Below are 12,500 nucleotides of genomic sequence, written 5' to 3' on the forward strand. Positions count from 1 at the left end.
TGGTCATAAATAGTTTACCGGTGTGTCAGCTGGGATAAACAACATCTACGTTTCTTCATCACATCCTGTACAAGTTGATTTTTAACCTAGTTATGATATTATTGTCTTAGCAAATTACCAAAACCGGTGTGTATTTAAGAAAAATATACAAAATCAACTTTGACAAGTTTTAATGGAAGAGGATGATATGTTGGCATACCTTCCCTAATCATTAAATTTTTAAAAAAATGCTCAAATAGATTTGTTCAACCGCAATTTCTATTTTATTTTATTTATTTATTGCGGCGAGCGAGCGGCAACACTAATCTGGACGGTTAGCTGTGTTCCTTTTGGCAGAGTAGGACTACGCACGTATATATAGCGCTTTCAATACTCGATCTTACCTGGCTAGCGATATTTCCTTTTCTGAATATGGAATATGATTAAAGACAATGTTACTTCTTTCTCCAATGGTTGCTACTTTAATACTCACAACTAGATTTCCTCTGTAAACAGTCCCACTCGCTAACCGCCTAGATTAGCTTTAGCTATTTGCGGGTTAGCCTTATTTTGTATTAACTTAATAGTAACTTCACTTCACTTCACTTTAATGATAAGTGCAACCTACAAGTTTGTATATATATGCACAACGCATGAGAATTACATTTCCTTGACTAGGACCTCGAAAGCCGCAATGTCTAAATTAGAATTTACTGTAACTCAATAAACTTGAACTTGAACTTTTGTTGCGCCCTAGAATATTTATAATTTTGCATGGCGCGGTATAAATAAAAGTATTCAATAATTTTGTAACGCTTTTCGCGGTACGTCCGATCATCATCATCATCATCATAATAATAATTAACAATTAGACCCGTAGCCCGCGAGGGCTACGGGTCAATAGCTCATGAGGCGAAGCCGAATGGGCTATTGACCCGTGGCCCTTAAGGGTTAGTATCACCGAACTAGTCGGACAGAAAAGGCAATAATAAAGTTAGCAAATGCAAGTTGAAGATATATTTATTTGGAAATAAAACGAAAAAAAGCGTCACGCTTTTCGCTACTCGATGACTATTACTAATAGTCCTCTAGTAGTGTATATCAACGTTTGTATAAACGTAACCTTTCCTTGTACTTGTACATGTTCATTGCCGTGACTTTAACATCTTCACTTCCCACGGCCTGCTCCCGTCTGACCTTGTAGCTCAGTCGGTAGAGCGGCGGAGATCTAACCTGAAGGTCGTGGGTTCAATTCCCACCCTGGTCAGAGTTTTTCTCTGTCCTTGTGTGGGCCCATTTCCATCTGTAGGGCTAACGCTCACATGGTTCATATGGGATTGAAATCATGCACTTCACATTACACTCTATTCAGTTAACTCTAGTAGTGTAGCCAATCAAAATGCAGCATTTGCATTAGTCCCCTAGTTGGGTGCTACTACTACTACTACTACTACTACTACTACTACTACTACTACTAATAATAATAATAATAATAATAATTATTATTATTATTATTAAATACTTCAAGTTTGTTTTTCAAGGCTTTCAAAGATTTCCTCTGAAACTGCCTTCCGGAACAAACACCGTATCACAATTATTCTTCCGGAGTCTCAGAGTTTTGGACCAGCCTCGTACCCAGACCTTTCCATCGCTGCGATCCGATAGTAAATGCTCAGCACAAAGAGAGTTGGTAAGCGAAAGGGAAAAGCCAGAACCAGAACAGACGATGTTTTCCGTCCTTAATAGACCTCTTTAGCTTGTACGTTTTGTTTTCCCATTTCAGACCACGTGATGTTCTCAAGGGAATGTTCCTTTTGTTTTTTCGTAAGTTATGCGTACATATTCACACGCAAAGGACGACATTTGAAAGAACGTTTACCCAACAGTAACCACACGACGACCCAAATGGCAAAACAAAATGTACAAGCTAAAGAGGTCTATTGCCCTTACCCTCGGGTGGTCCCCAACCTCTGACCGGGACCATACACCTCTCTGCTGGGAGCTTCTATGTGATAAGAAATATCATTGAATGTCAAAGTGTAAGTGATTTGAACCCAGGAGTCATATCATGATTACTACGATTTTCATAATTCTGCGAGATCTCACCTTCAACTCGGCTTTGGCTTCCATCAATCAAATTTCCGAACATAACCGGGAAGATCGACTCTGCCTCCGGAAAGTGAATTGGAGTTTTTTGTTTAGTTCACAGCGTGAATACTATTATGATATATTTTAGAAGTTCTTCAGTAAAAAGACTCGTACAGATTCCATCGCTTTCCATCGGCGTCGAGTTCGAATATACAAATGTGCCGTGGGAACCAAAGATGCTGATTTCGTCATCTGTGGTTGGCGTCGGAAGTTTGATTGATAGAAAAGCAAAAACGCAGTTTGGCCGTTAGCACTTAAAGATGAATTTCGCAGAATTATGAACGCAGTTACCTCCAAATTAAAACAGACTCTTGGGCATAAATTTAATAACCACATTTCATCTATCTGTGCTGAGCAAGGTGAATAACCAGTTTTCATCTGTCAAGATATTGTTGACACTAACTACCCCTAACCCAGAACCCTGTCTTGTCATTGATCAATTTAAAGTTCATTTAGAATAATTCGTCTTTTGGACAGACAAACAGGATTAGACATTCAAAAGTTACGCAAGGTAATCACCCTTAGTGTCAACTTGAACTCTTCGTTAAATAGATCTAGGCAACAATATCCGCGGCATGAGCATCATATCCTCATGCTATGTAATTAATTACGTATGAAAACGGCGAGTATTCAATAACAAGCCGGGATAACGCTGAACGGGATAACACTGGACAATTTTAGAAAAAGCATTAAAAAGAAAGGCCGGACAGCTCTAATTGAGGGCACGTGCATCACCTGCAATTTATGCACTGGTCACCTAACCAGCTTTGCAATGGAATGTTATTTTATTTTATCTCTTTTTGTCCAGTGACTGCCGCTCAGTTGAATTGTTTAGCTGATACTAAGTAATTATATACATATCAATATTTTAGATTAGTCGAGACTAAGTTATAAATTTGTAAGTGTTTTAGATTTTCTCAGAATCAAGCAATATTAAATTTGTAAATATTTTAGAGTATTACTTTTGTATTTTGAATGTTCCTTTAGTGTCCACAATTAGCTTATATTTAGCTAAATACTTTGACACTTAAATAAAGTTCTTCTTCTTCTTTTTATTCAAAATATAAATATATGTACAAAATAATGATAGTTTACATTCCTCTGAACAAAATATTTGACAATATAATTTAATTTAAACAAAATATACGTTCTATGCTGAGCTTAACTTAATTTCTGATAATAAAGCACAAAAGTAACAGAAAAAGGAAATTGAATTCGATGTGGTGATGGTTAATGCAAATGTAACCGCAAACCGTAAATTGTTATTGAATGGCTTTAAAATAGATAAGGTGATATGTGCATGTTTTGGAACACAATAAACATGTCAGGTCATAAAGAACAATAAGCTACTGTATAAGCAAAGCACATTTACACATAACATACGACGGCTAATGACGCGCAGTTTTGATTTCCCTTATATTTGTAGTGCAACGCTGCACTCCTATCTCAAGTCAGACAACAATCTACTAGGTCGCACATATCCATTGCAAAAATTGTTTCCATTTCTAAACTCCAGTTCGGGAGGATAATGTCTAACTGCAAAACCATTATTTGTAACGTCTTCGAACATTTTTGCACGAATCTCTGGATCACAGGTATATTTTCTCTTCACGTTAAGAACGTCATTTTCTTTGTCCATTGCCAAGTTACCGTGAGCAAGCGGACGTTTGGAGAGCAGAGGAACTGCCTCTTGGAAACCCCAGAGTCGTTGGTGGCTTTCTGCCCTAAATATTGAAAGGAATAATTAGTTCTTTCAGCCAAAAATAAGGAGCTAAAGCAAAGGTGAAGTCGACGAGATCGAGAACGGCAGAAAACAGTAAGTTTAACGTGCAAAAACTTCGCCTATACACGCCCTTCTCACATTTGGTAGACTTCCTTGCCGTTCTCGTCCTGACAACGATGTGAAATTACCAAATTTGAGGTTATGCGGAGGACGCCATCACTCGATGATAAATTTCTAATTTTCTACCAAAACGGCGCCCAAACCGTTGATACCCATTTTGTTCCAAGAAAGTTTGCATGCACTTTCCATGCGTAACGATATGAGGTAACCGAGACGTGTGTTTATAATAACGCGAAGTTGGATTTTACATGTTCTTCTCGCAGCCGCCGTCCTTGCTAAAGTTCCCTGATGTTGCACCTAAATTGGTCCAACGAGACAATGAAAAAAAAACAAACAAACAAACAAACAAAAGTAAAGCAATGTAGAAGCCAAAAAATTAGCTGATCAATAATTATTACAAAAAGTATTTTGGGGCAAAACAATAAAATAGGTAGCATTCACCTTGTAAGTTTTCCTTCTCTTTGAGCAAGATCATTTTCTTTAGCAAGAAGCACTTTCTCCCTTCCTACAACATGAAGTGGAAAATAGACATCACCATGATCACAATACATAACAATAATAATAATTATTATAAATACACCACTGAACAGAAAATATGGTGAAATGAGTTGTTGCCATTTATTTCCTTTGCCAAAAATGAGTTGTTAGAATGAGGTAATCCTAATCAAAAGTTACATCCTATGACTTGACATACGTTCCAACTCTTTCTGTTTTTCAGTTAGTTGTCTTTCCCATCTTCTGTAAAATTCATCTTGTTTCTTTGCATCACTTCTACAAATAAAAAAATGGTCAAAGTGAAAAAAATGATGCTAAAATACAACTTTATGCCTCTCTTAAAAGTCATTTTTTTATTCTTTTGCTTGGACTGCTATTTACAACATTGAACCATTTTAGATAGTGCATGACAAATAATTATATTAACCTGAGTAAAGTAATTTTACAAATTTAGTCTTCTTTTGTACATTGGACTTTTCTTTCATACAAGTCAAGAAACCATCAAGGGCTTAAAAAAATCACCTGTCCATTTACTATAACATTGCTTTTGGCCTCCAGACATAATTAATTTCTCCACTTTAAAATTTCTTACAACATAAACAATAAAGGTGCCTTACATGAGGGCACTATTGTAATGAAATAGATTTAACCAGTACTTACATAAGATCTGCTTGTTCTTGAAATCTGTAAAAAACTGGACTGCTGAGAAGATTATCTATTGACGGCCTACGATCTTCCTGTGCATGCAATGTAAATGCCAGTTATTCACCCAATAAATCAATAATTTGTCACATGAAGTCAATAGACACCAAGGTGCCAGCAACTTAACTTTGTCAATGTACTGTGTTTTAGAGAAGGCCAAAACGGGCCATGATTACCATCCAAATAATCATAAGGTGGGTTGATTATACTGTGCAATTCTCAAGTAAAGGATGCACTCCATTTTATTTATTTGAACCCAGTCACCCCTTACAGTGGCCTCAATTTGACGACTAAAATAGTCTTGTGTTAGACAGAGTATAAGTATTACTCTCAGGAGGGAAAGGGTTAAACTTGTCCTTCATCCCAAGTTAATAGTAATGGCAATGAATTTATATGTTGCATTTCCTATTCACACATTATTCAAATATGCTTTTTTCAAGTAATAAATATGTGGGTCAGACCGCACATCATTTTATACAGGTGCTGCTTGCAGCTGCTATCAGTCCATTAGTGATATCACTCAACCCATGAAATGAGGCCTGACCACAACACCGTGAACTACATGTCCTACTCTTTGTGAGAAGTGTGTGGGCTTTTTGACGTCCCACAGGATTATGAACATTGAAGGGGTGTGAGACTGGACCTACGGTTTATCATCCTTATCTAAGAAGACTTGAAAGTCTATTGTAACCATTAATTTTGGAAGTGTTGTTACAAAGGCAGCACTTTCTCCTCAGTTATTTTTGAAACCCTGAGTGTTGATCCGGCCGAAGTTGAACCTGTGACCTCCCACACAGTAGTCTGCTGCTCAACCAATTGAACCAACCGGCTGGCGGTCATTGGCTATCTTATGAGCACATTCTTTTCAGCACTTACATTTACTTTCAGCATTGAATTGACAATGTCTCTGAGTTCTTGAGAATACTGTTCAGAGATTGGACGGAATTTTCCTATTCTGATTTTTGCTTCAAGGCTCCGTTGGTTCAGTGCAGTGAAGGGAGGTGATAGACAGCAAAGCTCATAAACCAGGCATCCAAGAGACCATATGTCTGATTTCTCATTGTAGCTTTCTTTGTTCACTTGTTCCTATTAAGATAAGGCCAGCTAGTTAGATATAATACAAGACATATTTTTATCAATTTAATTGATCTATTTACCATTTAGCAAAGTTGCTGTAATGTTTGTACTTAATACAATAGATGTTTTTATTGTCAGTGGCAGAATTTCCATATTTCACCAGAAGCATTATCACTCTTTAATTCAGTTTATCTTGCAGTCAAGGTGTCCATTATTCTCAGCATTCAGCATCATTATTTGACTACAAAAAAACAATGGGACTACTTCAAAAAGTGAGAAACATAACCTACTGGTGACATGTAGTAAGGTGTCCCCACAAAAGTTTTTGCAAAGCTTGTGTCATGTCGAAGAACTCTTGCTAATCCAAAGTCTCCTAGTTTCACGTCATTGTTTCCATCAAGGAAAACATTAGCTGGTTTTAAGTCACGATGTAAGACATGAGCACCATCCTTCCTACGATGACATTCCTGAAGTGCTGTGACTAGCTGGTACATAATCTTTTGAATGAAATCTTCTTCTATTAGTCTCCTAACAAAGAATTGAAAAGGAATGACATGTTACAGTAACTGTTGCTCTATTAGATCTTTGATCTGCATCACACTACAGTCCATTAAACTAACAAACAGTTCTGTTGTATTGTTTGTTAACTCCAAAAAATGGAAATCCCTTCAAGCTCGTTGTGGTTGTTTTTGCACCATCTGAAGACATTGTAGAACAGTGCGAGATCATTTTTGTCCAGTATGGAATTGTTTTCAAGCATTATTATTATTATGAGCGAATGTCGTCCATCAAAACAGACAAAAACATACTCAAAGATTGATAATCATTGCCACAAAGGGTTAGGGTAAGGGTTAGAATGATTGTAATTCAGGTGTGCACCTCCTTCATGCATGTCTACTTTTTTCTCTTTAAGGATTTTGACCATGAAGTCTGTTTACACGGGCTAAACCCTAACCATGTCTAAACCTAGTTAGCAACCTAGTCACTGTTTGGGGTAACACATACTAGGGGTTTTATTAGAAGCCAGGACCCAGGTACTAGCACCTGTCTACGCTGAGTACAGTACCCTCCTTTGCTCAAAGGAGGTCTCAAGATCAAAAGGATAAATAAGGGTGCCCACTTAGAACACTTTATTTATAGGGTGCATAATTACAGTAGAAAAAACTGTACTCTCGCTTATGGCCCTTACTCTATCACAAGGTCCCTTCTACTTTAAAACTTAATGAAACCTCTGACATACCGCACTACATTGTAGCCTAATTATTGAAATCTATTTTTGTAAATTGACTTCCAAGTTTGTTAACTATTTAGTTATTTTACAACGCCAATATCTTTTTAGATATTTACTTCTATCCGATGTAATTTTTTTTGTAATGATATAAGGGTAGGATAAAGTTGTTGTTGTTGTTACATACTTCTCCCTTCTGTGTCTAGCAATCAATGCCCCCAGGTCACCTCCTTCGCAATACTCCATCACAATGTAAATGGTTGTATTGGATCGGTCAATAATTCTGTCATAGTATCGAACAATGTGAGGATGTTTTAGCTCTCGAAGGAGATTCACTTCTGAAACAAGCATTTTCTTTTCAGCCTCGGTCATTTTGCCATAGTCCAGTTCCTTCCAAACTAGAATCTTGAAAAATAAAAACATGTTTACCATTAATCCTTGTAAGGTTCAGGAAAAGAACTAAAGCATTAAGAGTATCAGGACTTAATGACAAAGACTGGCTGTTTTCAACTTGACCTTAACAGTCCTTCAAAAAAGTTGCCTTGAACAAGATTATTTAGATCCCAAAACATTTCTACCTCCCGATTATTTCATTACTAACTTGATGTTCACTCTATAATAACATTTTGAGTGTCTGTGCTTTATTATAGTGTGCTTATGAATAGCAGTACCTCCGGCAAAGCATTGTAATTTTTTACATGTAAGTTAATATTTTTACGTGACTCCATGATACGTAAAGCGTCTTCGTTATTCCAGCTAGGGAATCAGTACCCATTACTATTGTAACATCATAAAGTTGGGAAAGTGGGAAACTATTAAATTATTGTAAACAACACGGGGTACATGTCAATCGTTACCTCGAAGACTATCGCGGCCACTGGCAAGTTTATTCTTTCATAAAAAACCAAATAAGCCAGAGAAGGATCGAGGAAGTCGCTCATGAAGGGTCTCATGAGGGTATTTGTTTTCTTCATGATCAAACTTGCAAAGAAAGCCTACCTTCTGATCACTTCTTCGGCGGACCTTCTTGCATGTCCCATATGAGCCAGAACCTATTTCACTGAGTATATAGTAGTCCAGTAGTTTGGAAGGCATAACTTTCTCTCCAATATCGTTTTACCGCTCGAGACGCTCGAGAATTAACAGTTACCTCAGGAAAGAGTTTCACCGGTCTGACCATTTGAAAGCTCGTGCGTCGCTTTCTGATTGGCTATTTTTGCCGGTTTGCCCCTCAAACGAGACAAACTTGAGCCTGCGAACAGCAACCTACCGCGTTACTTGGAGTAAGACTAATGGAAATGTCGTGGAGTACCCCACGCGAGCGCGAAGGAAAATTGCGTTTCCTTTAATTTCTTTTTTTTTTTTTGCTTTTTGCGGGCATTGCACTCATCTACAGACTAATATCAATCACGCAACTAAGCTCCTCGGCTGCACTGTAATTTGATCATTAAAAAAAAAAGGAAAATCAATAAAATACATTTATGAACAAACTCAAGTTGTGGCATTAAGAACAGCTTCGGCGGTATTCTGTCTACCTGGTTTGGTATGTTGCATACATTGCAGCTGGTTCTTGTACACAAACGAATGTGTTTAGGTGGAGAATGTCTTTTATTGATCAGAAAGAAAACCCAAACCCCTTTGTGTAGGTCTTTCAACATTGTTGAAAGGTAAAATATGTTATACGGCTTGTGGAAAGAGTGTGAATCAACTTGAACATCTGTAGAATACAAGTGTGCTCATCTGGACGGGAGAGTCTGGTTTCCCGTTCCTATTTCTTGGTTCTTTGCAGTCAAAGTGTTGGCGTTGAAACGATTTGAACAGCCTCCGCACAAAGTTGAAACCATTTAAATCGGCCTTAAGACAATAAAAGTTTAGCATAGAAAAGTTCAATACTTCAGTTTACTAGAAGTCAAATTGGTTTTATGAAATAGCCCATTTCCGAGTTCAAGTTTGTCTCAGTCCTCATCAAAGCAAGTCTAAGTGCGAAATTTTTCTTACGCAAATTAGTTTTCATTCATATTTAAAGTATAAAGTAGAATTAATTACCATCACAAAAACTTCGCACTTAAACTCGCTTTGAAGAGAAGGCAGATATGAACTCGGAAATGGCCTATCTTGGTTGTTATCTTTTCTTTGAGATAAATTACTTGTGTTTCGGTAGACCACGCTATGATCTGCAAACGCGGGGGATTTATAACTCAGGGCCATAATGCATATGAGTTACACGATCTGGAAGTCGACCTACCCTGAACATGGTATGCAACGATGTTGAAACCGAGCCCATTTTACAGAACATTTCCGGAGAACAACTTAGTAGAGGGTCCAACAAAAGACGCAAGATTAGATATGCACGCACGTATACTTTGACGTTAAGATTTGCCACCCAAATTCCGAATCGTATAGAGACTTCCAGCCCCATGCAACAGATCTATAAAATTCACGAAAACAAGAAGAAGCGATTATACTCGGCAAGAGTCCTCGACATCGAACAAGGAACATTTACCCCACTAGGACCCCACTAGTTTTCTCCTCAACTGACGGAATGGGTAAAGAATGTATGAGGTATCACTTCCAGGCTAAATAGGCCATTTCCGAGTTCATGTCTGCCTCCTCTTCAAAGCGAGTCTATGTTTCATTCACACGTAAAGAAGAGCTAATTACCATCACAAAAGCTTCGCAATTAGACTCGCTTTGAAGAGGAGGCAGACATGAACTCGGCAATGGCCTATTAATGAGCTGATTGCCATTGATGAGGGAAAAAGTTATTCTCAAACGATTTCATGGACCCGGGTCAAAAGCTCGTTTTCATTGCAGAGATCTGCAATACTATGATTGAGAGGCGCGGCAATCGAATGGTGAGATAAAAACAGCAAACAACAACAAATCTTTATTTACAATAATATAGAAGAGCTGCATGTGACAATTTTTAAATTGACCTAGATATTGAAACTATCGAAGGAGCCATTTGCTGAAAAACTTTTTTTCTGTCTAGTTTTTCGATTCTTAAAAATTTTAAACATAATTCTTTTTAGCGATGACATATTGATTAAAATTAGTGGGTTTGTTGAGCATGGGGATATTATTATTATTATTATTCCTTCTTGGCTCAAGTTCATCTTCATGGGCCACTTTCAAAAATATCATAATACTCTTTGTTTGCCCTCCAACATTTTGCATGAGCCTTGTTTTTATTTTCTCTTGGGACAATTAGTTGTGACTCCCAAGAGAAACTGGAAACAATGCTAATGCAAATTTTGGAGGGCAAACAAAGAGTATTATAGCATTTTTGAAACTGGCCTATTAAAGTTTGTCTGCTTTATCCGGCTCTTTGAAAACAGTGTCGTTTTAAAAGTCTTCATTGATTTCATGGGCATTCAATTATCGGCCTCTGTTTCCCCGGGAATATTGACACTTCAAGGTAAGGGTTAAGTATGTTACATTTTCTTTGTCTCGCCAAGAAAATGGTTGCTCGCACAAAGTATTAAATGAGTGATTACTGCTGAACCTTTTTACCGTGTTTGCTTGTTGGATTCCTCAGACTTTTGCAAGAACGGAAATTATGGTCGAATTCTCGTTTCCTCACAATTCTCTTTTACAATCCGTAAGTTATCTTTTACGTATGGTGATAAAGAGTAGAGTTTTCAGTGGTTGCAACTTAAATTCTCTTTTTTTCGCCCAGCATAGATTATTGGCCATGGTTGGCTTTGAACTTATTCGTTTCCAGGACTAGACTTACTGCATTTAAGCGGAAGTCGTCAAAACGTCTCTCTAAAGATAAGATTGTGTAATTGGTAATCTGCCACCATGATTTTCAAGTTTCCACCAAATCATGTTCCCCGGCTGAGTAGTATTCCCCATAATACGCTTTGTATACCCCAAGATTTGCATATACCATTGTTTTCAAGTGCTCTTGGAAGTTCCCTAGGGCATTTGAAAACAATGGTATACGTAAAACTTGGGGGGCAAGCAAAGTGTATTATGGGGAATGTGAAAATAGAGAATTCCACAAATTGGAAGGTTATTTTATTCCTTCAATAAAGGTCAATGTTCCTAAATAACCGTAACCCTAATCTAAAATTATTTCACAACTTTTTTGAGGGCCAATGTGACTGGAATGAACCCGATCTTATTACAATAATATTTAAGTGCATCTGTAAAAAAACTTAGATTAAGGGTTAAGTTAGAGTAACAAATCACTTCGAGCAAGTAGACTATTTCTTAACTTGTAACTACTCTTGAAACGCTTGTGGCTTATTTACTCTAAACTGTTTGGTTCTTTTTCTTTCTACCCTACGATCGAGAGGTTTTGACAACATAGAGTCATGTTCCATACAAAGTGGAAGCTTATCCAAGGAAACAACGCAACTAAGAAAATGGCCTGGAAAATTTTCACAGATGTTCCACCCAAAAAATATTTATTTTATTAATAACTTTAAGATTTTTAACGCAAACAAAAGCTGTTAAGGATGACTGATATCATCTATGCATTTAAAGTTTAAGGCATCAGAATATCCGCCCAAACTCACGACATCGAAAGAAAATGCCGTAAAGAGCTTTTATTTAAAGGCCAGCTTGGGTTAGCTTTTAGTGGTGTGTAATTTTATCCCCGTGTTTAACTTATTTGGTGAACTTACTTTTTATCTTTGTATTAAAGAAGAAAAACAGCCATGAAGCGGCTGATTTTCTTGCCCTAGCTACACATGGTTTAATATTCCGTGCCGACGTTTTTGCCAGATGGCTAAAATGGTAGATTTCCGTGCTCTTAAACACCGCTATTTTAAAGTCTTTTAAAGATAAACTTACTTATGTCAATATCTTTTTTGATTTAACCAAAAATTATGTCTAGTCGTGTGACATCCAATTCCATCTTGACTGAAATAGTTTAAGAAAAATTATTTTCAATCACCCAACAAGAAAGTGCTCCTCTAACTTTAATTCACCAGTTCAGTGAAGATTTTTAAACGGGTACGAAAAGAGTTCTCATGGACTTAAAAGCAGAAAAATAAACATCTTCCCGGCAAATTTCAG

The 12,500-nt window shown here is 37.2% G+C and overlaps 2 protein-coding genes across 2 annotated transcripts in view; both read right to left on the bottom strand.

Moving 5' to 3' along the window:
- Window positions 1-3,167: 3,167 nt before the first annotated feature.
- LOC138056652 (serine/threonine-protein kinase Nek2-like) lies at window positions 3,168-8,675 on the bottom strand. The gene is made up of 8 exons (XM_068902496.1): window positions 8,472-8,675; window positions 7,660-7,877; window positions 6,535-6,772; window positions 6,044-6,253; window positions 5,126-5,202; window positions 4,665-4,741; window positions 4,412-4,475; window positions 3,168-3,851 (listed from the first exon to the last, which is right to left on the bottom strand). Exons 1-8 carry the CDS (start codon window positions 8,565-8,567, stop codon window positions 3,569-3,571), a joined length of 1,263 nt encoding a protein of 420 aa, XP_068758597.1. The 5' UTR covers window positions 8,568-8,675; the 3' UTR covers window positions 3,168-3,568.
- A 1,774-nt stretch (window positions 8,676-10,449) lies between these two features.
- The window catches only part of LOC138057782 (octopamine receptor beta-2R-like), a 3,444-nt gene continuing 1,393 nt past the window's right edge, over window positions 10,450-12,500 (bottom strand). The window contains exon 1 of the mRNA XM_068903713.1: window positions 10,450-12,500. This exon is cut by the window's right edge and continues 1,393 nt beyond it. The gene's annotated coding sequence lies outside the window, so the exon portion shown is untranslated.

This window comes from Montipora capricornis, chromosome 7 (genome assembly GCF_036669925.1).
Source record: "Montipora capricornis isolate CH-2021 chromosome 7, ASM3666992v2, whole genome shotgun sequence".
Taxonomy (NCBI): domain Eukaryota; kingdom Metazoa; phylum Cnidaria; class Anthozoa; order Scleractinia; family Acroporidae; genus Montipora; species Montipora capricornis.